The sequence below is a fragment of the Corvus moneduloides genome, chromosome 5 (genome assembly GCF_009650955.1).
Source record: "Corvus moneduloides isolate bCorMon1 chromosome 5, bCorMon1.pri, whole genome shotgun sequence".
NCBI lineage: Eukaryota > Metazoa > Chordata > Aves > Passeriformes > Corvidae > Corvus > Corvus moneduloides.
Genome location: NC_045480.1, coordinates 70,338,764 through 70,364,815, shown reverse-complemented (window position 1 = coordinate 70,364,815; position 26,052 = coordinate 70,338,764). Strand labels below are relative to the sequence as shown.

General features: G+C 38.4%; 1 protein-coding gene across 1 annotated transcript in view; it reads left to right on the top strand.

Annotated features, from left to right (window-relative positions):
- The window catches only part of SYNPO2 (synaptopodin 2), a 79,144-nt gene extending 69,354 nt beyond the window's left edge, over nucleotides 1-9,790 (top strand). The window contains 3 exon segments of the mRNA XM_032110369.1: nucleotides 5,016-5,378; nucleotides 5,381-5,512; nucleotides 5,514-9,790. Coding sequence (XP_031966260.1) covers nucleotides 5,016-5,378; nucleotides 5,381-5,512; nucleotides 5,514-5,633 — 615 coding nt within the window. The 3' untranslated portion in view covers nucleotides 5,634-9,790.
- The last annotated feature ends 16,262 nt before the right edge of the window (nucleotides 9,791-26,052 follow it).

Below are 26,052 nucleotides of genomic sequence, written 5' to 3'. Positions count from 1 at the left end.
TCAAACCAGTTTGAAAGCAGGCAGTGGTACCACTTCTCAAGGTAGAAATGTCAGAAAATAGGGCCAACTTTGCACTCATAGCTGTGCAATATAAAATCCAGAAGGTGGCAGCCAAATGTTCTTTCCTTACAAGAAATGAAGGTTTATTCAAGGAAATCTAAGATGCCTATGGTCAAAAGTTTCAGCCATTTGCTTTCCATAGGCATAAATGTATTGTATTTTGAGAGCTGCATATGGATAAAGATTAAATGATAATGAAAAGCTGATTTTCTTTCATTCACAAAGGTGCAAAGTGAGCTAACTAAATTATTTGTGACAAGTTAGCAATAGTCTTATGTTTTTTAACCACACAGGCATTTTGCTGTAGTGAAGGCCTAACAACTAAAAAGCACTTTATTTTCAAAAGTAAAATTTGTCACAAAACTTATGTGAGATGAATGACAGTACCTGTTTCATTATTTTGTAAACAGATTATGAAAACAAGGTTGTTCTCACCTGAAATAATACCATTTTTAGAAATAATCTGGATTTAGAATAAATCAGATTCCAGTCCTAAAATTCCCTATAAATTTTCATAATCAAACCCTGACAAGACAGCTTTGAGGAAGTCAGGATCAGGCCCTGAACTATGTTATTCTAATCTATTCCTTGGTCTCAGCTACAGTCACTGACAAGGTTTTAGTTACTATACAGGTGAGATTCCCCCCTCCCCTGCCATTACTCAAATTTTCTTCATTCCCATTTTTATTCAATTGTAAAATATTTCAAGAGTTTCAAATAATATGATTTTCCCATTTGATTTCAAAACTTTTGGTAGTTGTATTGCAAATAGCTGTAGCATTTACTGCAGAGCTGTCAGCATTTCAGAGAGAAATTATTCTTTTCATCTACATAAAGTTTAAATAGTAAATAGTTTGGGACAAAAAAAGCTGTAATGATATTAACAGTATGTCCTCCCTTCTATACTCAGGTCAGTTTAAAAAGCTGAAGTGCCTTCTTTCCTGTTTTACAAAAAAAAATGGAAAGAAGGAAAGAATTGAAAGGCATAAAAATTCAGTATTATTTATTTTGTCCTACCATTTTCTCAGTGGTTTGGTCTCTAACTGCAGTGGCCATTACAAGCCCACAGAAATCCAAAGGAGAAATGCATCACTCTGGCTTTTTATAAAGACAGAGTGACTTTTTGAGGTAAAACAACTGTTTTATCTGCTTCCTCCTCCTTTGCCCCCCTTCCTGTGTAAACAGCATCCAGGCATTATGTTAACTCAGATTTTAGCATGCTTTGATATGGGATTAAAGACCAGGACCATAATGAAAAGATAAAAATAAAGCTGCTTTAATGACTTGGACACCAAGGTCCAATTTCTTCAAGTGACTTCATGAGGGAGGAGTTTATGTTGAGAGAGTTTCACTGGACTATTCAGAGTCCAACTCACTTTTGTCTCCTTGACTGGTAAAAAGGCAGCTGTGGCATGTAAACACACACACACTGAGTTTTCTCTTACTAAGGAGTTGTGCCACCTGAGACAGGAAAACAGCTGCTGCATTCACATTTGGTCTGGAAAAGGAAAAATACCCTTCTGACTCCTGCCTTTAAAATTTGCACTATTTTATAAACCTAAGTATTGTTCTTTTTGTCTTTCAGCTTTTTATAATTAACAAGAAAATTGAAATAGCTCTAAGTTCCAAAGAACCCATTTTTCCTGACTATAAAGAAAGTATTGAATCAAAGGTAGACAGTCACACTCATCCATCTTACATTAACTAAATCTATACATGCATACACCTTTTTTAAGTACTGCTTTTACATTCATTCACTTATATATGGAAATAGTTACTTTTGGAAGTAATATTATATAAATTTTAGTTTATATTAACACACATAAATATCAAAGATTCTTGCAGTGCAATAAATGCTCGCTTCAGTGAGCATTTTATAACTAGTTTTTATTTTAAAAATCAGTGTTAACCTAAACCTAACCTAAACAGTTTAACCTGCTTGCACAGACACCCAAGGCAGTCAGCAGCTGTCAGGATTGTGTGATTGCATGGACAGCTCTGAACAGCCTTTCCTCTTCTTCACACCTAGGAATCACTTTCCCTTCAATAACTATTGTAGAAAAGGTCTTTCCCTCTGAAAACATCCAGGCAATGGAGAAAACAAAATTATTCCGTGTAGAGGGCTCTAGTTTGTCTTGCTGCATGATACTTCAATTTTCTCTTAACTGTTTTACCACAATAGTACAGGAATACAAAATGTGATAAAACAATAATTCTGGTAGCATTTCACTTTTCTCTCCCTTGTTCCTTGATTTCTGAGGTGAAGAACGGAAAATCTCTACCCCTCTTTTTATGATTTTCTTGTAGCTTAAGGGAGACAGAGGGGAGAGTAATTATTCTCTACTTGCACTCCATATTTTCCACTGTGTCACTTACAGTCTGGGGTTTGTGCATTCTTTTTAGTACAAGCTTGTCAAAAGATGTATCTCCAAGATTTAAATATGAAGGGGAAATATTAGAAAGTGTCAGCACGTCTGGCTGCTGCTGTCCTGCAGCAAATGAATGGTGAATTCTAGTGAGTGGAAGTTGTCTTAATTCCTAAGTCTGTGTTTGTGAGCTTGAAGGGGCTGAATACCAAAGCAGTGTGTTAGCTAGTAAGTGGGAATCTCAGATTTTTCCTCAAATTCCATCAGACCCTTATGGAATGGACAAGGATCTTTCCATATACTTCAGCTTTCTTCCAGGTAAATCATCTGGAATGCTATTTGCCCTCACAGGTTTCGTCCTCTTACAACCCAAGAAGACAACTGTTAGTTAAACGCTTAGTTAAACTAAGTTAACAGTTAGTTAAACTGTTCAGTCCTTACTTCACAGAAGCAGAGATTATCCTTACTTTACCAAAGCTAGAGGAAACAGACATGCAATTTCACATTCTGGAACTTGAAAGTTAAAACCCAGACTGTTTCCAGAACTTTTTTCTAAAGACGAGTTATCAAGTGGGAAAGAAAAGACCAGACCAGGACTTCTACCTAAATAATACAGTAGAATGACTCATTTTGATAAAAAAAGTAGTGAAATACACTTAATAACTCATCACTCTCTGATTAAACTCCATCAAAGACAATTAGTTCCTGCTCTATCACTAATGGTTATGCCAAAAAGATGCTTCTATAACTTGATGAACTCTGGAGTTTTTCTCTGAACAGGACAGACTAAACAGTATCTTCATATGACTCTTGAAAAGCCAAATATTTTATCCAACACTTGTTTCAACAGTATCATTTCCCTCTGCATCTCTGAAATCCTACAAAGTACTCACAGGGCTTTGAACGGGAATTTCCATTAAAAAAGGGGAACTTTTCTATCTACTCAGCATGGACAATGTTCTAGAACCCTCCTGAGAGGAGCTAACACAGGTAGACTAACGAGGTGGACCTGTTTGATCAACTTTTTCATCCCTCTCTACAACCTTATCTTCTCAATTGCTTTATTTTCTTAATTACTACTTAATTTCTTGTGGTTTGAGTTATCTGGTTAATTTCTAACATAGGGGTGTGTGTGGGTAGGATTAATAATGTTGGGGAGTTTCCTCTCTGAAAATGCAGACTGGAAATAGCTGATCATAGCTAAGAGGTGAAAGGATAGTCCTGTCATAAAGCACCAATTGTGAAACTTGTCAAAACTTTCATGACATAACCTCTGTGTGTCACTACACTTTTTAAAAGCGATTCAGATTAAGCACCACCAAACTGACTGAAAATGATGAAATCTGAAGTCTCTTGAGCTTCCACCTCTCGTACAAAAGGCTGCTATTAGAACATGACTTAAAAGCCTGCGCGAAGCTGTGGCCTGTCAAGTTTCTCAAATGCAGCAAGATCCTGTGGCAGAAAAACTTAAAATGTGACATTTCTATGGAATCTTTGCTAGATCAGCTATACCTTGACTGACCACACACCTGTTGGCTACTCTCTAGTTCATGCTCACAGTATTTTAAGTTTGGGAAGCTCATTAGGAAAAGTAATACAGACCAATGTTGTTCAGATGAGATTCTAGCAAAGCCCATGGCAAAACAACCCAGGAATTTCACAGCAGATTTCAGAATTAGAGGCATTTAAGCCTGAAGATATGAATCAATGAGTGTAAATCAGTGAGTTTAGGAACCACATTTACAGAGGCTCTAAGAAAATGTAATTTGTGAAACACAGAGAGCAGGTCTGGCTTGGGGACAGGCTGTACCTGCTTTGTGTGCTGCCAAATGGCTGCAGCAGCAGAACCTTCTCATGATCACAGTTTCTGTTTCAAAGTGCTGCATTACTAAGAAGATTAGGATTTGTCAAAAATGAATGGATTGCTCCTATAAGTGGGTCGGAATGTACTGAAATTCCGAGGGCATTGCCTTTTAAAGAAGCCAAAAGTAGTGTCATGTAAGGGTATTAACTGAATGATTGCATTAACGCCTTTAATTGCTTGTGTTCATTTTTGTGCCCCAAAAAGTGAAAACTAGGATAAGTCTAATAATTTTTCAGTAAGAAAAGCCTTTCTTAAAAGGAGATTGCCAAAGATATGTTCTTAGACAGATGTTCTAGACAGAGCCTATTACCAGATGAATTAGGCTGTGCCTAATGTTAGAAAGAATCTTGTAAACACACAGAGAACTGTCACAACACGACTCCCCTTTGCATTAAGAATGGTCTTTTCAGAGCAAGGCACACCAGCTAAGTAGTGGGAAAGCTGCACAGTTACTAACGCCATTGTACTTTTTCAGTAAAAGCCTGTCTTTGGTCTGCTTACTTTCCTCAAAAATTCAATTTGCTGCGTCTTTGTTCCTGTTTCTTTCTCTACCTCCTGCCTTTCCAGTTAATTAAAGTTCTAAAAGATACTCGTAAACATAAAAAGGGACTGCCAGGATGTCACATGCTTTCAGGGTATTTTGTTCCAGTTTGGAAGTGAAGAGAAGGGGCTTCCTATCTTGCTGTTTAATAACTGTAACTATATTTGGTATTTTGTCTTCCTAGGGAAGAAGCAGTGGCCGCTCATTATCGCTTCCTGGGAGACCTTCTTCATTCATTCCTCGAGCCATGTCTCCTACTTCTCCTCTTGTATTTCAGCCTGCCCCTGATTACTTCAGCAAGCCAGATGCAGCAGCTGACAAGCCTGGCAAGAGACTGACTCCCTGGGAAGCAGCGGCCAGATCTCCCCTTGGCCTAGTGGATGAAGCTTTTGGCCCCCAAAGTATGCAGGAATCCATTGCTGCTAACGTGGTATCGGCTGCTCGCAGGAAAACACTTCCTGAGCCACCAGATGAATGGAAACTTAAAGTTTCTTATGAGGCTCCAGCCCCGAGTGGTAGTGTAGCCTTACTAGGAGGGAAGCAATCGGGGGTTCTATCACCCCAAAAAGCTCCCTGTCTGCCCCAAATGTCCCTGCCCAGGCTGGCCCTAAGCTGCAGTATCCCTACTGCACTCAGCGCTCCAGAACAGATCCTGATATAATGTCCATGGATTCCAGGTCTGGACTATTGCTTGTCAACAGCTGATTCAAACTACAATCCACAGCCAAGGGGATGGAGGCGTCAACATGAGCAGCTGAAGGGCCTAGTGCATTTTCCCTTCCTCCAGCTTAACAAGCCCTAAGATTTGAGTTGGAGAAGGAAAGTTTCTTGCTGGCCTGGCAATCTCTGAAGTAAAAAATGAGGAGACGAAATTGAATGGAGCACAGTTTTCACATGACTGCAATGCTAGCAGCCTCTAGAATAGACTCAGTTTTACACCTAAGATTGTTCTGTTTGTCAAAAGGCAAAAATACGCATTTCTTGGGGTGAGGGGGGAGATGAAAGTGGGGCATTCCATGTACTCGATGCAAAAATCTAGCAAGGAAGTAGAAAGTGACAGCAAAGATGCTTGCAGTTAAGCTAATGTGAAAAAAAAAAAAAAAAGTAAAATAAGGGCATTTTAAACCCAAGAAGTATTTTACAGGATCTTGTAGGTTTTCTGAGTGTGTTTGACATGGATTCCAAGTTACCAAATATAGTCAGAATTGCAAAAGGTATAATGGAAGTGGAAGACTTTGAAGCACTGACTTATTTGCCATATGGTTTTTTACTACATTTCTATAATGAGCTAAGAGGGTAAATCAGTGAATATCTTTACTGTGGCAACACTTAAAATACATCTGTGGCAATGGTACCTGAATCGCCACAATATGTAGATACAGGAAATCATACACAGTCACTCATTTCAGATGGATTTCAAGATAGTTTCAATGAAGTTTTACACCTTGCAATTTATCTGAAAACACCAGGAAGAAAGGCATTGTTAATAGAGATCAATACCATGATACTTGGACAACAAAAGAGATGAGGAGTGTATTTAAACTGGATTGCAAGTAATTTTCGTAATAAACTATCAAACATGTCATAGGCTGAACAGCCCTTTATTTCTCTGTGAAATGAATTCCTTTCCTGAGCATTTACTGCTCCAATGCCTGATAATCTGATTGGCTGGGCAGTTATTCATGTTTTCTAAGGTAGACTCAATGTTTAGAAAGCTTTTGAGTTGTATCCTCAGTTAGGAAGACATAGATAAGTTGTCTGTCAAGGACAGTTCCTGCTCTATGTAGAAATTTGTATGTGACAGAGGGTTTCTGACATGTAGTACACAGTGCGAGTCTAGGAGCAAATATTTGGGTGGTTGGCTATACCTAAGTGATGTTGATGGATCTGAAGGGATGGTGGATGATTTTTGCTGGTGAGACATACCTTGCATTTACGGCTTATTTAAACAATAGAATTATGTGGCTAAAAATGTATGTACTCCAAGCTTCCTGGGTAGTTTAGATGTTGCTAAAGCATTAAATGAACACCCCAAGTTTTACAAAGTGCTGTCAATCCTCCTATTTTGTGGGAATTCTTGAAGGATCTGTCAAGCGCAGTCATTACTGCAGAAGCACTTTTAACTATCCTTAGTTTCAGTAAGGTTGTCACTGGGAGTGAAGGGATTAGATTGGAAAGAAACTAAAACATATATGCAGCAAGAAAAAATACATTACAAAACATTTCCATCAACAAAGAATTTTCCACTTATAGCAATTATAAAATATAATTGGTACAAAGGAAAATGAAATTAAATCCAAGTTCAGTTGAGCTGGAACTTCCCCTAAAAGCAAATAATTACATGAAAAACATAGCTTTAATGAGTTTAAGTTGGCAGAAATTCTGTAGCCAAGCAGAGGTCTCCCTGAAATACAACTGATCCTTCTGCCCAGTCAGGAAATGAAGATATGAGAGTGGTAAACCTTTAGAATAGGATCATATTGCTATAGCACTACAGATTTATTTCACAATATGAATTTGCAAAAAAAAGGTGATTTAGAAAAATTACATGAACAAGGCTGCCATGATATGCCTGAAAATGAGCTTTGCACCTCAGAGTTATACATGTACATAATCAGAATAAATTTTCCTGCCACACAGGCAAAAATATATGTTTCTCTGCAGAGTCCCTTAATGTCCCCTTTTATCACAATTGGAATATTCCACCAATGGGACTGTGAAGTCCCCTTATCCTTGAGGGCTTATCCTCAGATCTAACCCTATTGCCTTGGAAGTACATGCCAATCTTCACTTAATTTCAGTTAAATTATAAATAAAATTGAAATTCAGTGAAATTTATCATTCAAGGTCATCAAGGCCTTAACCATTTAATAAATACCAGTGCATATGCATTTCACAGAAGACCTACATTCTGAAAAGTGCATACCTCTTACATATTTTGCTGACCTGTGGTCCATATTACCATAACAAAACAAGTCCCTGTTTCAGGTCAAGTTCAGGTTTCTGTTTTAAAACTGTTTCCTTTACATCATTAAACAGAAAACCAGATTAATGAGTTTGCAGTGGAGGCATATTTTTACCAACACCATTATTTCATTTCTAAGAATTGACATCTAACTTTTACATTCCCATTGAAACTAGTGCTGTGAATTCTGAGGTCATGCATCTACCAGAAGCTAATGTGGGCTTAATTTTAAGAAACATGCCAATTAAAAATTGCCAAAAGTGGTTTAAATTTGATATGGCAAAAAAAAAATCATGATACAAAGTGACCTTGGAAAGGCTTTAATGCTGTGATCACATAGCATTATGGGAAAACTTTCTATAGGATGAAGCCCTAATTCCCCACCCCAAGCATGCAACAAACATGGAAGTAAAGGAGTTTTCAGACAGAATAATGGACTTTCTGTCAAACCCCTAGAACAAAAAAAGTGCAGCCTTACAATTTCATTCTAGTTACACAAGTAGGAATTAATCAATGAGTACTTCCATGAACATGAGAATTCCTGACGCTGATTTTCATGTGGCTTTGTATCTTACCATAGACTTCATTTGGGTGTTTACCACGACCTACTCCAGATTTTTTTTTTTCCTCCTGCTGACAATTTCCTAGCTCTCTTTCCCATGTGGATTGTCCCATATCTAATATGGAATAAGTTCCCACTGCAGCATTTCCCTCAATAGCAACACTGGTAAGTGGATCTGGCCTCCCTGATGCCGTCTATTTTTTACAAGTCTGCGGGCAATGGATTGTCTCTGAGATCTGTTCCTCTGCCACAGAGAAATGGAACTAATAAACATTTTTGAAGTTATTAATGGGAGGGTAGACATGAGGGCAGGCATGCAGACAGATCACACAGCCTTGTTTAGAAGGAAATCAGGCTAAATCCAGATTGAGACCATGTAGGGATTTCAAAGAAAGCAGCAGGCCCGGACCAGTAAATGAAATATTAATGCATCAGAGCTTTTAGAAGGACCCCACAGCATGTTCCACTTTCTGCTCTTCACCCCATTCCTCCACTAGCAAAGCATCTTTCTATCAAATAGTTTGTGACGGATGTGTGAGAGTTCTGAATATATTAATGCAAGTATTTCTCACATTTTGCTTTTGAATGCACAGATCTGCCTCAGTAAATGTGAAGAAAAACTTCTCATGATATTTTAAATCTTTCGCTTTGTGCTCACCCTCAGAGATGTCTCTGTTAACATACAGAGCATTTGAATACACAATATAACTGAAAACTTAGTTTCTTTAGTTATGTTAGATGATGATGTTCACAACTCTTGTTCATAGTTTGTTTTCATTTTGGTTTGCTTTAACACAACCAAATATCTATTCACACTGCATTTCTGCCTAGTAGCAAGAGACTGTGTTATCTTTATAAAAGACTTTTCACTTCTAAAGACTTTTGCTCACTGCAAAGGACACTTTATTTTGACAGTGCATGCCAGCAATGTAAATTGTATCACATAATAAAGTGATTTGACCAATCAGAATGAGAAACAGCAATTTGTTTTTCCCTAAAATTCTTGTCTGTTTGTTTAAATAATCTGAACCCAAGTAAAGCCTAATCTCATTTTTTCTGCACCATTTTTAGATTCACTGACTTTGCCTGTCAGTGACCTCGTGCTGGTTGAGCTTCTAGAAGCTTAAATCAGCATCAGGTCAAAAGGCAACTTATCAAATTTAGTGGAATTTCATTTCCATACTGACTAAGCAGAGGAAGGAAACACAGTGAAGTACAATCTACCCAGGTTAAATAATACAATCAGAACTGTTTTTATTGATTGAACATTTTCATCCCAACCATAAAAATCTGCAACTAAAATCTACTTACTGTAGTCACTTGCCTACTTTACTTGCACCTACCCTCTGTTTGCTGTACTCTCTTGTTGTTCATATCTCATTTGAAAACATACTGTTCAAACGTGAAATAAATATTGTGAATAAATTGTGAACCCAGTCTTTACACTATGCAGGCCACTTGGATAAATAGCTCTTAAGGAAATAAGGATGGCATAAACAATCTATCTGTGGAAAGCCAGATCAGATTTTCACTATTGACATGAAATGAATCCCAAAGCAGTTTTTGCATTTGTAAAGTAAGCAGGATTTTGTCCCCAGTACAAGAAAAAGTGATTGATGCACGTAAAACTTGGGAACTGAAAAAGCTCCACAACAGCATTTTAAGAGTTTGCTCTACAAAGGATTTACAAAGGGTTATAAGAGACTCACTACCATTCCTTTCCATGGCTACATTTTTCATTCTTCTTTGGTAAATCCTTAAATACATCATATAGAAAGCAAGCATAAGCAGATTCACAGTTTAACTAACTCCCTTGGCTTCAAGTAATTCACAACAGATTAAAAATCTTTCTGCCAGGCAGTCACAGGTTTTGTAGCATGTTTCACTCTTCAGAGAATGTACTCTGGGTTTCTCGGAATGCCCTCGATTTCCTGGTGCATTCACCAATGCTTACGAGCATTTAAAAGGACTCCAGTGTGGCAGACTGCTCCCTTACTGAATGTGAGGCTGGTGGAATGAGGAATTTAAGTCCAGAAAGGTGGATTTTCCAGGCCAGCGTCTGGTTTTCCTCAAACGGAATACTTGTGCTCTGAAATTGTTCCCTGGATATATTATTGGACCTTAAAAAAGAAGCCTTGTGTTGCTGCTGACTCAGAAACAGCACTCAAGAAGCTGGAAAATATTTGGTGTTTTTTCACACATTTTCAGTCCTAAAAAAGGACTCAAGTACTTCACATTCAAAACAAAATGACCTCGGGAGTGTTTGTGTGCATGCACACAAACTTGTGGGAATTTCTTGTGCAGAAAGAAAGGTAATGGTTAATTAACAGATGTTAATGGAGAACTAGGAGAACATACTGTGCTGCACTGCAGTTCAAACAGCTGGAAGGTTACAACACACTGGCACACATATAGGAAAGAAGGTGTTGATAAACCTCTAGATCTAATTTTATCTTTAAAGTAAGTCAAAATCCAAGGGTAATTTTGTCTAAATACTGCAGAGGTTCATGACTACTTTTTTTCCCTATAAATAAGGAAACCAAAGGAAGGAGGTGCTAATTGCTGGACAAACATTGTTGCATGTTGTAAATATTTTTTTGCTGTAGACAAGCAGAGTTTGCCCAAGACAAAAATGGAAAATAAGAAGCTTTACAGAATTCTAAATCAGAATGATAGATGTATTGGTATTATTTTCCCAGCATGACCAACCTCACTGAACTGTGGCAGCTATTAAACAATTGCCACACTTCAATATTATTAACAATTTGCTAAGCCATCGTAGTTTGAATCAGTCACTTCCTACTAGCAGTGAATGCACTTGAGTTTAGTCTCAGAAAGTCAGTAATTTTTGAAAAACAAGAATCAACATAAAGTCAGCATATTCTTAGCTCTGTGGAATTTCTGATGTTTGTTTCTGGTTTTTTTTTTCTAACAGAAAAGCTTATAAGCATAAACACAATAGTTTCCATCAGGTGTTCATCAACTCTGATTTTTAGGTATGTTCAAGAGAGTTTCTATTAAAAGCAAATATTTTGCCTATAAAACAGGTTGTATACAAACACGGGACTTATATTGAAACTCCCTAGTGAATTACTTTTATGCAAAAAAGAATAGTTTAAAGAAGATGAGCAATACTGGTAACTTTTATAGTTTCCAAGTAATTTCCCACCACGAATCCACATAACTACATGGGTTTTGTGAAGGAAGATTATTTTCTCCACTATGTCTGTGGAGTTCACCATTCTTTACTTTCTCTGGCAGTTTAAAACCCCAAGAGATTTTCCATGTAGCAATAAAATAAAAAGATTCGCGTAGAAATTAATAAATCTTCCTACTGAATCAATATGTCCTGAGAAAACCTGCATTTCAGAGAAACACGAAGAACAAACCAAGGCAACAAAACTCCTTTGACCACGTGGAGCAAAATCCTGATCCCAGCTAAGTCAACGGGAGCTTGACTAATTTACCATTTATGCCAGCAGGGCAAGGACTTCACCTCACACAGAAATGTGCAGCACCACAAAACACAGCAAATTTACAAGCACTGAACTGGTGTCATCAGTTCTGTAGATTTTTGTAGCCTGTAGAATTTAAAAATGTGATTGACAAAACAATAAGGCATTCATCAGATTTTGTAATAGCATCTCCCGTTAGGAACTTCCTCATTTTGATGTGCACAAGTATAGAGAGTTATCTCAGCTGGGACTCTGCTGAGGCGCAAGTTGCTGTCTTGGCCTTCTGTATAACCAATGTGGAGGGGCATTCTTAAAAAGAAATTAACTCCACCCCCAAATAAATGCCTAAATAGGTGGACTGGATCCCAGGACCTCAGGCATGGACTTACACCACTCCAAACTCAACTAGGCTTGCAGAGGTCTGTTTGGATAATTCTGTACTTGAGGAATGGATCATCAACAGACCAGGTAATACACCCAAGGACAGTGAAGAGATGATTGTTGTTATTTTGGGAGGCATAAAGTAAGTTCTGGAAGTTTAGGCAGATGCTTTTTCAAAATCAACTTGGAGGTTTCGCAAAGGAACAGATCACCGCTCATCTCTTCCTACATTTAATAAGTTGCTGTTTACCCTGCAGAATTAGATACAGATCACCGTGGTTTGGATGTTTATTACTGCAGTTAGATGTGACTCCTCTACATGTAACCTCAAATGAACAGCAGTATGAATACAGGTTTGGAGAGCAGCAATCCAAACAAATAACATTCAGACAGTAGCAACAGTAGCTTTATTTTTCCTTGTGACCTTTATAATAATTTCTACTTCTCTGACTGCTCTGCCATAAACTGTGTACTGGAGGGCAGAGAACACAAAAGTGCTTAGGACTAAGTTCACAACTACAATGAAGATTATGGGCACTTCCAAGGCACATGGTAATCCTTTTTCCCCTCAGATAATAATTTGATTGTTTGTGCCTTTCATATTTATTACTTTCCTGTTTTAAATTCTTGCCATTATTCACGATTTCCCTTTCAGATATTACGGTATGCATGAAATGCATTATACTTTTTGACACAGCATATAATCCTCCTGAAAAAGCATAGTTAAACTCAAGAACAGGCAGTACATTATATTGAACACTCACCTACATATACACAGAAAGTTCACAGGCCACTGAAGATGTGAGGTAGGCAGAGAGCAAGAGGGAAAAAATAAAATCATGTTTTACCAGTAAAGCAGAAGGATTCTATTACATCAGACGGTAGGACACCGTAGGTTTCCAAACTTCTACTTCCCTCTGCATTTTAGGGACTGGTGCAACCTCTGGAACAAGGACAGTCAGTTTCTCACTAAACACTTCAAGCTTACTTATCCAATATTATCAGGTTTATGGCTCTAAAGTTTTGCGAGCCCAAAACAAGACAAGCACTTTGACTAAGCCTAGTGCTGTCCAACAGAGGGCAATGGTACACAATCCATATAATCCATACTATTTGCTCTCCCTGACAAAGCCTCTGTTTCAACAGAGAAGCTGTGGTACAGTTAGAGATCTGTCAGGACACCAGACACCAAACAGTGTCATTATCAGCACGTCCACTGGAACTCAAATGCCATAAAACTTTACAGTTTGAGCTAAATCAGATGGCATAGGAGGCATTCATGCAGCACTATTTAATGTGTCCCACATAGATGTTAGTTAATTACTCCTGACCTCAGCAGCACAGGGTGGACCGACGTCATTACCTCATCTTAAAAACGGAAGAGAACACGGCAATGGAAAGAACACGTGCACTGCCCAAGGCTGTTGGGACAAGGGCAATGCTGCACTTGGACGTGCACATTCCTGGCTTTTACCTTCACCTATAATCCACTGGCTATTTATAGCAGTCATGCATACTTCACAACCAGCACAATTACATTCTTACAGCTCAGAAAAGGAGTAGGAAGGAAGCTTCAGGTCCTTTGAAGAAACACACTACTAATTCCAGACACAGATCAAATTATGACCCAGTCTGGCGGACAAAATTCACCAAATCCCATGACAGAGAATGTAAGGCTTTGGAGTTGTTTACTCATGGTAACCACAGCTGAGTGAACAGAGATTAACCTCCAAGGGCAGTAGAAGGATTAGTCTAAAATACCAGAATTAAAGGGGAGTCCGCATTTGCTTACTGTAATGGAAGCCCCTGTTTTCTCCCATGTCACCATGCTAGTCTCACCTAAATTCTGTAATAAAGCAAACAAAAACTATCCAAATGAACCAAATCTTAAGCTCCTGTTAAATCATGAGCCTCCCCATGAGCCATTGACAAATCATCACTGACAATGTCTTCGATCTGATGTCTGTTACTAAGGAGCACAGGTTGTTTCTGTATCTGTCTGAACAGTAATGTAAAACATACACTCAGCTGCTACCAAGGGGATCAACCCTGCCACTAAAGGGAAAAAAATGGCACAGACATACTCAAAGGCACCAGATCAAGGCAGGTTTATATCAGGAGTCACTTCCATTAATCTGGGGGAAAAGGTGACATACATGAAAAATTATGAAAGATGGTGCAAGAGTTTCTCTCCTGCCTCTTTGAAAACGGCTTTAATAAGAAACTGTGATTAATTTCAAAATGAGTGAGCAAAACTAGACCAACTTGCCACTTCTTTCTCAACAAAGTACAGTTAACAATTAACCTCTCCTTCTTAGCAGGTGGCATAACAATAAATGTAGATAAATGTAGTCAGTTTGCTCACAAAGTATTTTTATGAACAAAAAGCTTAAAGAAAAAAATCTGTGCTAATGGATTAGCAATACTAATTCCTGGGAAGAGAAATCTCCTGGAAAAGAGAGATAGCAAGTCAATGAATGGAAAACAGCACAACCACTGCTAAAGAATCTTCCTTGAAAGCACGGTAGCAAGGAACAGCCTTCAGATAATGAACAAATGTGTAGCCAGTTCATGTGATTACTTGTCCACCAACTCCAGCCATTTCCATGCAAGATACTGAGGCACATTCTCTGAGGGAAAGAGAAGGAAGTTGGCATAATTAAAATGCATTATGTGCACAGTCAAAAGTCACGCAGAGTTTGGTGTTTCCGGCTTCCTTGCCACGCAAGCCGAAGTTACCATCCACTTAAATGACAGTACTAAATAGCTGTTTAAGTTCCAACAGTAAATACAATTCAGGGGGAAAAGCAAAAACATTGGATCTATCCTCCCTAATCACCCATCCATGTCTCTTCTTTCCTGTTGCTACAGACCATGGCTATTTGTTCTAAATCAAATGTCGTGGCATAGAGATAAGTATTTCCCTAGGAAAAAACCTTCAACCTTTGTATTTAAGTGTGTACATAATATATTATACATATCTTTTTTTTTCTAGTGCAATAACATTAAAGAATAACTTCTGTCAGAGTTTGGATGAAAGGGAGTCCACAATTCTGGGAAGTTTTGCTCTTCAAAAAGCCCTAAGTCCTGCACCAATGAGTTTTACTCCTGCAGTGTATTCTTGAGGGTGATGGAACTATAAAGACAACTCCAGACCTTTGCCAACAATAGTTTCTTGGTTCTTTTAGTTTCGTTCACTGTTCTAAGAAAAAGAGGAATTTGGAAAAGCAATTAAGCAGCAAATGCTGGCAGCTTCTGTTTGATTTGACAGATAAGCTTTATCTGAATTAAGGCGTATAAAAGTGTTGGTACAGCAAGTGTTACTCCACTGGGCACAATGCCACATTCAGGGCAGCTCAAGTAATGGAGAAATTACTCAGGAGGGTAAAACACACATGTACAACCCCGCAGTGCATTCCCATATAGTGCAAGGAGTTTTAATTCCACATCTGTAGAATATCAAGACTAAGAACGGAAAATATCTATGGCATGGCCGGACTCTTGTAAAGTGGAAAATATGAGATGGTAGGAGTTTTGTTTTCTGCTAATCTTCTAGCAAGCCCATTAGTCATGGAATGCCTCTAAACTCAGTGAATCTGAGAAGAAAGAAATAGGAACAACAACATTAAGAGAAAATACAGCACATTTCAGGAGTGAAATATTCCTTCTCCCATTTAAAAATAATTCTTCTTGCAAAGATTGAAGTATGGATCAAAATTTGGTCTTTGATTCTTCATATTAAAGAGTTATGTATTTGAGTTCACAATTATTAGGATGCAGCAAATTACTTAAAAAAAAAAAAATTAAAGGGGCAGACTGATGATGGTGTAACCCAGCAAGTATTACTTCCAACACCATTGCTCACATTTGGTAAAGAAAAGTATCCAACCTATTGTGCATATTCCAAATATCCTGTCAAATACATCCTTACTGTGGCAACCTGCTCCCTGGGGGATCTTTTCTGCATGACTCCAATAACAGCCAAAGGAAAAAAAAAGGAAAAAATGCCAAGAATTATTCACAGACTCAGATATTATCCCCAAAATAAGTGCGCAGTAGTACAGCAGATGAGGTCTACACAATGAAAACTGCTGCAATATTTTGCACTTCAGAGGGGTCAAAATCAGTGGTATATTTGGGGGTATTATGCAGTCGTGAAGTGGCAGTTTTAAAATTTATACTTGCTTAAGTTAATGATACTGTATTCAGTTTCACTGACTAGCAGAGCCCTTTAAATGGGCTTGGAAACAATGTTCATACTTTTGAAAGGTAAGGTCATGCCACATCTTGATGACACAGCAACAAAGAAATGGTAACTCTTATTCACCGCTTTCATGCTAACTTACAAAAAGAACATCTGCTCCACTACAGGCCTTCTACATTTCAGCCATGAAGTATTCCAATTAACTTCAAAGTTAATGGGATCACCAGGAAATACCCAAACACTGGAAATGTCACAAAGCAGAACAGCAACATCGTCAGTACCATTTAGGGGAAATTCACTAAAGATTTCACTAAATTGCTAATAATTTGCACTGGTGAGTGCAGAAGTTAGTTCCCTACATATGAGATAGGGAAAAAACTGCCCCAAAATGATAGGGTTTTGTTGTTTTTTGGTGTGGTTTTTTTTTTTTTAAGGTTGCAATGGCTCTGAATTTTACAGGTTGGGCTTTAGTTTCTGAAAGAAGAATCTCCGTCTCCACATGGAGACCACTTTGGTGGTGGGTGAAGACCTAACTTTTTCCTCAGCAAAATTAACAGTGACAAGACAGAAAGTCAGAACCTTCTTTGATAATGAAAACACCAAACAGAAAACAAGCTCAGCCAGACAATAACTTTAGAAGTGAGGTCTACATCTCATTCTTTTTATTGGGAAAAAAACCACAACAGCAATACGCCCTGCATCTTCTCTGCTAATACTGAGTATGCCTATGAAAAACACCTCAAGAAGGACCTTCACAAATGCCAGAGGCAGACTTAGAGCTTTAGAACTGTCCCCTTACAAATAAATAATCATTCTGCTACTTTATTAAACAAATAATGTCTGAAAGCTTCTAAAACACATCCAGGTGTCCCTGCTTCACAAGCCTCGTTGTTAACTGACACCCAATGCCTATAAGGTCAGCAAATACTGCATGGCTGCAAGGGGAACATCCCTTGCTTTGGTCACCTGACTGTCAGCTGAAGATGACCAGAGTTTATTTGGATGACTCCTTTATTTCTAGTAGCTTCACTATGTAAGGATTTCATTTCTCAGCCAAAATGGAAGAGGTCGGCAGAAAAGATGGATCCTTAAGTACTCAATTGTCTAAATGAAACAGATCCATTTTGCACTAAAATTTCTGTCTTTTTTGTATTGTATATTCATTTTCCAAAATACAGCATGTGCTCTTCCAATGACCAATGTAAATTTATTTCTCTTCAGAGGCCAAATAAGGAACTAATTTTCCTTGTACAACTAATACAGAATTAACATCTTGCATATACTTTAAAAGAAAACTCAGTCTGTCCTAAGGGTGAATTGTCCTCAGATTTCTTCACTGGAGAGAACTGACCTCCCAATAGAGGATCTGTTCCCTGAGGATCATCTACGACCAGCTTTTAACTTGCTCTCTAAGTCTTCACATGTCCTGAATAAAGAGAAACAGCGAGTTACCGAAAAATGTTGGTCCAAGCTTGTGGTTTGGTACCCAGCAATCTCTGCTTCAAAAGTCCTTTTGCCCAGTATCACATTGTGAAGTCTAAAAATAGCCTAGCCTCTATATTTACACTGTTGGATAAGGTAAGTCCCTAAATTCATGTTCAAAGCATGTAAATAAAAATTCTTACTTTGCAGAAGCCCTGAGACCTGAAACAGTAAATGTCTAAATGCCCATCATGTCTTAAAATCAGCCCCCTGCTCTGCAGCCTGAATATAGTGCTGCATATGCAATTTTGGATGCCTAGATTTAGATGCTTTCTAAAAACAGTCTCAATAAAGCTGCTGACAATCTAAAACAGGAATTTAGAGGCCTGCTGCTTTCTCCCAGTTGTATAGGTGCTTTCTAGCTTTTCCAGCCCAAGTGTTTTCCGATGTAGGAATGACAAAATAGGCAGTGGGTTCAGTGTTACACTCAGGACTCAGCTGCAGGTCCCCCCGCACTGAGTGCACGCGGTTTCCACTGACGTTCAAGCGAGCTCTGCATGTGCTAAAGGGGAAATCTTATTTGGCAAGTGACACTACCACACAGCATTGCAATCCACTGAGTACAGAGACAAATCCTGCTTTCATCCTTCTGCAGCAGCAAAGCCACATTAGCTGACACTCCCTTCCCTGAACCAATCGTGGACATACCCTTGTTTTGATTTAAATATGTTCCTGTGCAGGAAGGGCAGAGGACAGTAATTTATTTCCACAGAAAAATATGAGTGCCTATAATGATTAATGGGAACATAATTTTTCATAACACTGGGATACTAAAAAGAGAAAGAAATGTGGGACAAGTTATGTAATGTGTACTTACTGAAATATGCTTCATGTCTCTGAAAGGAGACGTAATTTGCCATCTCTGGAGTGAATGTGAGCTTTGCTACTGAGGGAAACTTCAGCTGCTTTAAATCACAAATCAATTCCCCCTAATTTATTCTAATTTATGGTGAAATATCCTTGTGTATAGCATCAGGAATATGCTGAGGAAGAAGAATCAAAAACTACTACACCCAACACTGCATGACATATTCCCACCTCAAAAAGAACAGTATCATCCCTGTGACACATAGGCCTAAAACTCAGTGACACCAATGAGTACAAGAGCTGCCTTGCCCAAATCCCCCGAGGATAAAGCAAGGTTAACACAGCTGCCCTGTGTCAGGACTGAAGCTTCCTGCAGACTACGAGATGTTAGTCTGAATCACTTACAAATAGCAACTGTACCCAGAGGAACAAGTGTCTTGGAAAGAAACCACTGTTACCTAGGATGACACTTCTCTTGGAACTGTGCTGAAGTTTCCAGGACAGACTCACTTCAAGTCAAGGGATTAGAAGGCATGTTCACAAAATTTTTCCTCAGGGCAGCACAGAAGTATCACATCATTTCTCTATTTTTCTTGTAAAACAGGATTAGATACTCGTGCACGTCTGCATCAAAACCCAGGATTTTTAGCTGTGGTCTATTGGGCACTGGGACCAGCCTTCAAACTCGTATCATGGTCTTCACAGTGACTTAAGAAAAGGATGCAAAATTATCCATGTTCCTTCTACTGCAAGCTGCCACTTTTCAAAGACAGGGTCTCTTCATCCTTTCTCCATCACGGAAGCATGGACAGAGGCTTCCAGGCAGTGAAGCCAGTGAGGGGCTGTGGGAGCTACTTCCCTCAAGGGGAAAACAGAAAAATGTTTTTCACCTAATGGCTATAATAAAGTGGATGCTGATACAGTCTACGGCATAACAAAATAAGTAACTAGAAGTTATGTTAGATTGTATTCTTCATTTAGACAAAAGAATCTGCCTGGAACATAAATAAACCAGAAGCAAAACAAGTCTACTTCAGAAGATGGTGATCCCTGGACACAATTACTCTTTATATAAAGTTTCTTATTATACAAGAAGGCAGGTTGTCCTTTCTGAAGAACAAAAAATACACATGAATAAGTTCACACCCCAGTAAGCTTACCAGCTGGGGGAAAGAATTAGAGCAAGTGATAAATGAAACCTGAGATTCTAAAGGAATCTTGATATTGATTGTCAAACCAGAAGTCCACTGAAGTTCTACACAGAGGTCCCAGGCAAGATGATGAGCTGTGCAGAGAATGAAACAATGGAGGAAGAAACTGAAATAATACTGAAAACATGCTTGTTTAATACATTCGTTTCAGGAAAAAGTGTTTAAAATAACCAAACCACATAAGCAATGAAACAGGTACTGTGTTAACCTGCTGCAGAGCCCTCCTTGCTGAAGGCAGTGGTTACCATAAGGTATTGTATCAGCCACAGAAATGTTTTCACAGCAGGGCTACCTTTGGCTGGCAGCCAGAATGCCTGTTTTTGAACCAAGGCAAAATGTTGATAACTGTTCTCTTTCTCAAGTGTGGGAAAAAAAGGGAAACATCAAAGTAAGCTTTTCCACCTTATTCATATTGTTGTTTTTTTCTTTTTTAATACAAGGGTATTTTCCTGCCAATTTTTGTCCTATGAAAACACTTGGCCAGCTGATTCCTTCTTGGGTTATTTTATTGACCATTTCCTGCCAGCACAGTTCCTGTGTGTGCACACCACAGTGCTCCTACTTAGCCATAACTCCATCTCAACCTCTGTGCCTTTACACTCACATGGTGCTCTTAGCTTGGCAGACTTATGTTTAATTTAAAATCATTTCAGCATGAAAAGCTATATAAACCACACTTAACAAACGCAGGGCTTGATGGTGCTCATGTTTGGATTTTAAAAAAATAGTCCAAAAACTCTTCTTTTTGTTCAAATTTGTTTCTAGCTCCACAACCTTTTATTTGCACCTCAGACCACCTTTCTGCTGAAGCATTCTTGAACTCATACTTCAATTATTCCAGTCTTGCTTTGGAGATGTAACCCCCAGCAATCATTAGACCAAACACACATAAAATTGAACAGGTGTTTACTGGTAGGAGCAGGAGCTTATTTTTCTTTAAACCACAAATTATTTCCCCTCACCCCCATTATTCTTAGCTTTATTTACCAGTGTTTACCATTTTAAGGCTGATTTTAAGTGGTGGCATTTTGCTCTCTTCTTTGTTTATTTTAAAGAGTTCGCACTGTCCTGACTTAAAAACAAGCATATGAACTACAAACCACATATAAAGGAACTCACACTGCTCACAACAAAGTCTTTGTCTTCTCTGAGTTAGTTTCAAACCACTTAATTTATAGAAGTTAGAACAACAAGATACTCACATCATGAGTATTGCCAGCATCACAAGCCAAACTTGTAGCTGCCTTAACAGAGAGAAAATAATTCAGTGCAGATGAAGGCAGCAAGTTGTTTTTTTTTCTGAGTCAGGAACAGCAATGCTGTTGTCAGTATTTAATCTCAAGTTTTAAAGCTTTTTTTTTTTCCTAGCTCCTGTATTCATAAGAATTTGAGTCTTCCAACAGTTTCTTTTCAGAAAATTGAAAATATTTCTGAAGCATTTCAGACAAAAATTATTTTGGACTTTCCCCACAACGCAGTTAAAACCACGTTCTTTATAAACCATTGTCCAGAAGATGGCTCTTCATTCTGAATGGCTGGATTTGTCAATACAAAGTTAGAAAACTAAAACTAATCCACTGACCTGATGGTATCAGTAGAGCTCATAAAAACAAGATATATAGAGATGTTTGCCTTGGATCTGCATCTTCAAATACTTTAAAAACATACTATGTACTTTACCATTATGAAATGCATTTTGGACTAAAATTTCCCCCTTCACCTTCAAAAACAAAACCCCAAGATACTCTGCCAACTTCCCCAGCAAACAGAAGAAGTTCAACAACTTGGCAGAATAGTCAGTCTTTTCTTTGAACTGCTGTTTGGTTTGGAATGCCTCCTCTTCAAATCACAGTGCCACATCAAAAATAACAAAACAAAACTCTCAGGTATCCAAATCCTGTGGTGAAGGCATCTAAATAGATTCACTAGGTATGGAGAAGGAATTTGGAACTGAATGCGGTATGAAAGGGGTTTATTTCCAAACAAACATCCACCTGCCAGAGATGTGCATGCCCTGCAATATTTAAGCAGAAGGGATCTTCTCTTTAAGAGCCCCTTACTCAGACACACTCCATGCTGGTGACACAATGTCAGACTGCGGTGTTGAGGCAAGCAGGGAGAAGACTTGTATCCTTTTGACAGGAGAAAAAAACAACCCCAAAGCATATGTCAGGCTCACAGTGCAGTGGACCACCCACAGAAATGAAAGAGTTTTCAACCAGTGGCCATCAGAACATACACATACTGAAATAAAGCTCCCTGGCCAGCTGCTGGCTCTAATTAAGTCTTTGACAGCACAGGCTGGTGCTTGTGGCCTTAGCCCTGGGGATTAAATCAGGCTGTTGGCTTTGTGCTTTCTTAAAATGCTTGATTTCAACTGGAAATGAAACATGAAAGTGTCAGACAACTGTAAGTAATAAACCTTGAGGAGTCACCCCATATCTGCTGTCCCTGTAGGCCGAATTACAGCCATACCCACACCACCACCCCATTCCCCGGGCTGCTGAGGCAGTATTCCCACTCGCACTGAGCAGCAGGGGCAACACTGTGCCTCCAAAAATGAAGCTCCATCCCCACCTCTGCACAGAAAATGTATTTCCAATGTGTCTGTACTAAATGCAGAAGGATCCCACAGCATGGAAAAGGTGCCACTGAAGAAATGCTCGTATTTTTATAGATTATTTAACTTCAGTCAAACACAGACCAGAGTCTCCAATGAGTTGTACCTACTGAACTATGAATTTCAGTGGGAAGTATTATTTAACAACTAAGATAATTAAACCAGCCTGCCAGCCTGTGAACAAGGGCAATATTTACCTGTCATCCTCCTTTAGGTCTTCTTCCGTTACAGACAAGGCAGGTAAGACAAGGGAGCTTCTTTTTCTCAGGCTTTTTTGTGAATTGTTACTGGGTCTGATGTGGCAAAGGTAAATCCTACAAAATAAACTACCCTATTTGCTTTAAGAAAACTTGAGGATAATGAGATTACTAAATCATATACTGAATCTTAGAATGTCTTCCTATGGATCCCAGATAAAAAGCTATATTCTTTGGATCCTGAACAGAAAGACAACGGTAACAATATTTTGAAAAGCCTATCAAATTATAGAATATTGTACATTACTGAATACATCAATACCTCAAATGTAATGATCCCTTGCCAGTCTGTCCAATGTAGCTATGGAGAAAGTACCAACCCAGTTTGTAATTGAAATGAAAATACTTCACTCTTCATCTAAAAAAAAAAAAAAAAAATCCCTAAGCAAAAATTCAAACTGGATCTATCAAGAAAGAAAAAGGCTTTTTCCACACTTTTCATAGGCAGGGAAGGATATTCCAGGTAACTCTACAGTGGATTTTTTTTTTCGCTCAAACATATTTGAAGTGGAAATAGGGAACCCTGTACTGCCTCTGTCAGACTGCAACACATATTTCATGAAAATTTATGACAACAACATGACTTGGTCTCATTTGCAACACATTTAGGAGGCCTAGGCTGAGAATTTAAGTAAAAACAAGATTATAAGTACACTTAGATCTATGGGGGCCAGTTTCATTTGAAAAAAAAAGCAACTGTTGGCAGTTTATCTCTACCTAAAGGATCAGTTTAATTTTAAAAAGCAACTGCTGGCACTTTATGTCTACCTAACATGTCTGTCTAGCTTATTTTTTTGCTCTAGTCAGTTATCTTACAGTAAGTTATACCTCTAAATTGCTGTCTGAAGAACAGAGGGACACAGAATACAGAAACATCAGCTTCATCATTAATTGAACAGCAATTTTGCCATTGTGTAGTAATTACAACCCCCTTTTTACAAACAAATATTGCTCATATTGTGAATTAGACACTACACATATATTAACAGCCTGAATAGTTCATAGATTTAAATTCATGGCATGAAGTTAGGCATAGATGGCAGTCACAGTCCCAGGTTGAATTAAGCACCTGCTAAGAACTGAGGCTTTATTCAGCAAGTAAATTGCAGGAGGGGAGGGGAGGGGAGATTAGGGAGAAATAGTTCAGGATTTTTCCACATGCCAGGTGGGGTGTCCTTTCTGGTCAATTATGCAATTCAGAGGAAGCAGTGTGGTGGGAAAGAACCCACAAGGTGCTTGAAAAGACCAGACCAAAAGGAAAAGTCTTAGTTGGTTAAACAAAAACGGCCTAAATAAAGAAGACAGGAAAATGTTTCCCTTGTTACCAGGCTGACTAAACATCCTAGTTTGGCACTAGTCAAGTAGTTCTCATTGACAATCAAGGTTTGATTTTTTGATGATGTCACTGTAATTCTCTCACCTTCCTTAGCTTTTACTTATAATTATGGACATTCTACTGGTCATGTGCATATATGAATGATGTTTCAGCAACCCCATGTATTTTATGGTGCCCTGAACTTCTTTGAGCATTATAAAAGAAAGTAGCATTGAATAGGATCAGTTCTAGTTTTGCAGTCATGACAGATACACATTGTTTATTTCAGCTGCAATGACTTATTGCTTATTACTACTTCAGCTAGTGGCAAAACCTTGACATACTAGTAAGTAGTAAATGAAATTCTAGGGTAGTCACTCTACAAAGCTTTTTAAAGCTCAACTTCAAAATTATAAAATTTATGTACTTTTTATTCTGTCAAATCATTAGTTAATGGGAATTAGAATGGACTAAACATGAGACTATCCCATTTTGGATGCTGTTTGATATTTCCTCCTGGATTAAACATTTAAGTCAGTGTCAATCAGATGAATGCCCACTTTATAACTGCTTTTGGATATGGCTTTACCGAATTGCATTTGATCTTCCCCCCACCACCACCCTCCAACTCATCAGGTTATTTTAACATTTAAATTCTTCCCTTCAAACCCATTTGACAGGCTGGTGGTGAACCACTAAGACTATTCTAAGTTGTTAGTTGAGCAGATAAGATTCAATCAAGACTGTGACCATGCTTGTTAGTACTATTAAAAGTGTCTGATCCAGGCACAAAAGCTAGAAAAAAATCACCAATCAGCAATAGCAGAGGTCAATTCTGATGGTGAGGATTAAAATGAACATTTCTTTGGGGCAGAGGTGGCCAGGATCTCAGAAATATGTTTTGCAAAGCTAAGCAAAGGGAATAGAGAGCTTGAGGGAAAAATAATGCAGTTTTTTAGTTGGACAGGCAGACTTTCAGGACATTGGATCAGGCACATACATTTTACCTGTTTCGAAGTGCTTCTTGTTGAAAAGTTCTGCATGTTGTGTTGGTTTATTTTATTACTCTCCAGATTCCCTTTACTGACAGAATTCCTTTCTCCTGTCATGTCAGGATACAAGCAATTTTCTGATCAATCCTCCAAGCCAAATAAGACCATCATTTTCCACAACAAAAAGGGACTTCCTAAAACAAACTCAAATCCAAACCAGAAATACAAGAATTTCACCTTGCTTTTACTGCCCCAAAATTCATCTAGCTGCATTCAGACAGGAGGGCAAGGGGGGAATGTTTCCCTCTTCCACTGTTTTATTCTGTCCAAAGTTGGTCGCTTGAAGTATCTGTGTGCTACGAATCACACATTTCTTTGATAAACTGATACAACACTATCCTGGAATGCTGGATATTACTGAGCTTCAAATTGGTGAAAGTTTTTTGTCCCTAATGCACAAAGAAAGTGAAGGGATTTTGAGTAACAGTTTGCAAGGCGTGTGCTTGTTGAGCAATTACTCCCTAGCATGTATAATACTGAAGAAAATCTCATTTCTTTTCCAGAGCAGCCTCTGTATATCAGCCATCTGCCACTGACTTTAGCCATCAGCCCCTACAGAAGCATGGTTTCATCTTTCACTGAAGGATTAGCCCATACCATTCTCATCTGCTATAGTCTTGCCTATCTATACACTTAACACCTTATTTTTAAATGTCTCCTTCCTGATTATAACGCAGAGATTATGATTCTCAGAGGCAATGAGAAGATGAGGAGGTGATCTGTACAAGTATGAGGGGGCCATTCCATCAAATTTTCAATAAGATCTGAAGGGGATATAAACTCTTTGTTGTGGGTGCAGTTGAATCTTTTCTGTTCTCTTCTTTTGCCAGGAAGATATGAGTGGCTGGAGTGTTTGATTCTATATATAACTGGTTGATGTCAGCTGGATGCCAACCCCTTTGAAGAGGAT